We start from the raw sequence: 883 nt of genomic DNA on the forward strand, positions 1-883 counted from the left end.
ATTTTGTTTTTTCAGTGTCAGACTCTGTTCTGACTTTGGCCACTGCAACATGTGAACACTTATGATACGTAGGCTTTTCCTTATCAAGTAATTCAAGTTGTGATGACTGGCTGCAAGATGCTGCTCATATTTTATTACTGGGAATACAATTAACTAGTCTCTTTCCTCTAGGTGTGATTGCTGCAGTGGTATTTGTCCTCATCTGCCTACTGGTAGTGATGGTCCGGTACATGTACAGACATAAAGGCACCTACCACACCAATGAGGCAAAAGGAACTGAATTTGCTGAAAGTGCAGATGCTGCTTTGAAAAATGACCCCACTCTTCAGGAAGCAGTGGATGAAAGCAAAAAGGAATATTTCATCTGAGAGGCAAGGATTTCCATGAAGACTTCCCCAAGAGAATCAATCAGAAATGCTACATCAACAGAAGTACTAAGAGATGGACAATATGAGGATACAGGCAAGCATCCTAGTTGAAAAGTGTCTCTTCTTGTTGTCACTGGGTTGTTTCTTTTCCTCTACCAGTGAAGAACTACATGCCAGATACTTGCCTGTAGATTTTATTAGCAGCCCAGCTTGTCACAGTCAAAATCAATATCAGATAAGAAACAAAATCTCAGTATGAGTGATACACCAAAACCAGATAAAGATAGCAAATGTCAAGCCTTGCAAGTTAATGATGCATCCTATGCTGGTACGATACTACCTGAAATAGAATTTCAAATGGTCACAGAACAAACATTAAACTAGATAAAGCTGATGTAGCTGGAACAAAAACAGCTTTTCAGACCAGATATCTCCCTCCTCCATTTAAATGCACAATTTTATTGGCACAGGGGAGTCTGTTTTGTTTGTTTGAGGATTTAGATTGGTTTGGATTT

The 883-nt window shown here is 39.3% G+C and overlaps 1 protein-coding gene across 1 annotated transcript in view; it reads left to right on the forward strand.

Moving 5' to 3' along the window:
- The window catches only part of GYPC (glycophorin C (Gerbich blood group)), a gene marked incomplete at its 5' end in the record, with an annotated part of 2666 nt that extends 2298 nt beyond the window's left edge, over positions 1 to 368 (forward strand). The window contains one exon of the mRNA XM_010017985.1: positions 172 to 368. Coding sequence (XP_010016287.1) covers positions 172 to 368 — 197 coding nt within the window. The remainder of the gene's footprint in view (positions 1 to 171) is intronic.
- Positions 369 to 883: the final 515 nt, after the last annotated feature.

This window comes from Nestor notabilis, unplaced genomic scaffold (genome assembly GCF_000696875.1).
Source record: "Nestor notabilis isolate BGI_N333 unplaced genomic scaffold, ASM69687v1 scaffold33827, whole genome shotgun sequence".
Taxonomy (NCBI): Eukaryota; Metazoa; Chordata; class Aves; order Psittaciformes; family Psittacidae; genus Nestor; species Nestor notabilis.